The following is a 2,961-nucleotide window of genomic DNA, read 5'->3' on the forward strand; positions in this document are numbered from 1 at the left end:
TAACATGAAAGGCTATAAATTTCCATAGGCTAGCGAAAATTAAATGATATTAGGTGTAAAATATGGATTGCAATTAACTTGATTAATAGGTGCCTATATAACTGCTTTTTCAGTCTTAGGCAAATAAATGTTTAAACGTGGGGCCTACTTAATTTAGTTAGAACATGAGGATTATTTAAATAAGAAATTATACTAATAGGGTATAGGTTAGATAGATAGGTTTGGTTATGTTATGTTATGGTATGTTAGGTTAGAGAATGTGTACATGGTTTTTAGGTGAGCGTCAGGCCGTCAGTGAGACACTTAGTCTAGCAGCTACCTTAGGCCTAGTTCCAGACTTTCCTTGAACATTATCATAGGTAGAGTATTAATTTAAGAAAATTTACGGCTAATCCGATAAATTTTCAGGTTTTAAATTGTTGTTTTTTGTATGAACTTGAAGACAATTCAGACCAAATGTTCCCAACATTGAAAGGAAAACACCAGGGTCTAGGCTAAATGAGTAATTTAAGAGAAGTGATTTGTCATTTAGGTTAGGCAAGGCTATGCTATCAATAACCAATTTATTTGAATTTGCCCAGAATAAGGCTATCTTAGTATAGCTTATGTGTCTTGTCACAGGCCAACATTATGCAAGGGATTATTTACCTAAATTCTAGTGGGGTAAAACACCAAATACTGTGAGATCTCTGTTAGCCAGAACAATTGGTGAAGAGCACTACCGTGAATGAATGAGTGTTTTCCCGTTAACGAGACAATTATCACAAATCAAGAAAATATCCCTCATCCCCAGAATGTTTATGGTAATGGAAAAATTTTCTCGGTAGTTCCTGCAATTGCCCATTACATCATCTCTCGAACCCAGAAATATATCCCCCATCTCACTGAAATTAGGTCGTCTCATCTTGGCTGGTGGTCCTTCCATGTTTACAAAATAATATTACGTGCGTCGCTCTCAGCTGATTTCTCCTTCTCTTGTGATTGGTTGATGATTTTGTTAACTGAGCGTTGATTGGCCAACTAGCATCTGCACTGACATCTACCGTCCGACAAGAGAACTTAATTTACAGGGTAAACACTAGAGTTACGAGAACTTACGGAAGGCTTACGGAACCATAATTAAATTTTGAGTTTGCTAAATTTATGGTAGTGTAAGGCTTCCACAATATATGGTACTGTATCATGCTGAAAAACGTAACTTTTGAGGTGTTTTGAGTATCCGGCCCTTCAGTTACATAAAACAAGGATATTAGAATGATAGTAACTACATTATAACTACATTCTAACAACACTGAGTGTAAGCTTATTCAAGACCAGATTTGTTGTATGAAATTTTTTTAAGATTAACTAACACTTTCCTTGTGCTTAAGACTCATACTGCTCAGGTTGTTGTCTAATCTCTGCTTATTAAGCTATAAATAATTTTACCTGGAGTTGCTTCGCGCTAATACGAATGTCCGACTCATTGAATTCATATGGAACATTCCAGCCAAGGGGACCAAAGTTCCTGCGTTCCTGGATGAGTGCATGGAAGAAACACAGGCCATAGAGAAGTCGTTGGAAGGGTCGTTGATTATGGCAGGAATTGAAGAATTCTGGGTCGTTGATAGGGTCATTGTGGTAAGACTTCAGCAAGTTGGCTCGAAGACCACGCGGGGGCTCATTAGTCATCTTGATGCCTGCACACATACATAGAAAATCTTGAGCAACTCAAGCTGTAGATACCGTATATCAAAATCCTGAATTTGAAAATTCATAATATATCAGAATATTCATAGAACTTCTACCCCATATCGATAATTTTGAGGTTGATGACTTGTGTATTTCAAGTGTTTTGCAAGAAGTTTAGTAAACAAGATCCATTTGTTAATTGTACAAACCATCTTGCAACAGTGATACAGGGAAGGCAGGAGATGGGTAGCTGGTTAACCACAGACGGAAGTTGGGGTGCGTTGAGTCAGACTGAAGGATCTGGCTACAGAGTATCTCGAGGCGCATCATCCATGACTCGGCCAAATGGCAGTTTTGCAGCACCACCCACCACCCGACTTCTGCCCCCTGCTGCATTATGTTCTCTGCTAGTGCACCCTGTACACATCATCAGAGTCAACACTCACACTCATTGGTGTGAAAGTTTCTCATGAATTTTATGATTAGGAAGAAAAAAAAAGAAAGAAAAAAATTATACAGGGGGTATATATATATACAGTGGTCCCTCGGTTAATGAACATAATTCGTTCCACAGAGTCGTTTGTTAACCGAAAATTTCGTTAACCGAATCTATTATTTCAATGGGATATTGGGTAATTGGTTCCAACTCACAGAAAAAGTATATACATATAAAGTGCTGTATACCAGTAATAGAACTAACAAAGCATTAAATATAAACTAAATACAGTACTATACTGGACAGGATGCTGCATAAGAGGTGACATTGCGTAGAAGGCTCCGCTAGCTTAGGTCCAGATTATAATTATAAACTTTTTTATAATATTTTCCAATACTGTATTAGGAACATTTACCGGAAGGTAAAATGTTAATTTACATATCCCAATTAGGATACTCACTTTACTCTGATGAGGAAGAAGGTCCTGGTTGTGGAGATTAACTAGGTGGGGGAGGGGACCCCAGCACTACAGGTATAAAGCTAGACATCGCATTCTGGATTGAACAAAAACAATAGAATACTGTATTTTAACTTACTTTGAGGTGTGCATGTCGTATTCTCGGCAGCTTTGTTTACATATCAAACAGCTGATTGTAGACAGTCGATGATGACATGCCATATTCCTGACAGAGTGCATTGGTTCTAATGACTTCTTCATGTTTCATAATAATTTCTGCACTGTATATTATCAATAGGTTAACTAAATTTCAGAATGACCAATAATTTTAATGCAAAAATGCAAAAATATTCAAGAGACCAACAAAATCAATGTTCACTCCACTGTAAACAAAGTT

At 37.2% G+C, this 2,961-nt stretch overlaps 1 protein-coding gene across 1 annotated transcript; it reads right to left on the reverse strand.

Moving 5' to 3' along the window:
• Positions 1-1,282: 1,282 nt before the first annotated feature.
• On the reverse strand, positions 1,283-2,221 carry LOC121875407 (dynein axonemal heavy chain 12-like). Its single transcript, XM_042379959.1, has 2 exons — positions 1,881-2,221; positions 1,283-1,679 (listed from the first exon to the last, which is right to left on the reverse strand). The coding sequence occupies exons 1-2, from the start codon at positions 2,065-2,067 to the stop codon at positions 1,408-1,410; spliced, it is 459 nt and encodes a 152-aa protein (XP_042235893.1). The 5' UTR covers positions 2,068-2,221; the 3' UTR covers positions 1,283-1,407.
• Positions 2,222-2,961: the final 740 nt, after the last annotated feature.

Source organism: Homarus americanus, unplaced genomic scaffold (genome assembly GCF_018991925.1).
Source record: "Homarus americanus isolate GMGI-L3 unplaced genomic scaffold, GMGI_Hamer_2.0 scaffold18959, whole genome shotgun sequence".
NCBI lineage: Eukaryota > Metazoa > Arthropoda > Malacostraca > Decapoda > Nephropidae > Homarus > Homarus americanus.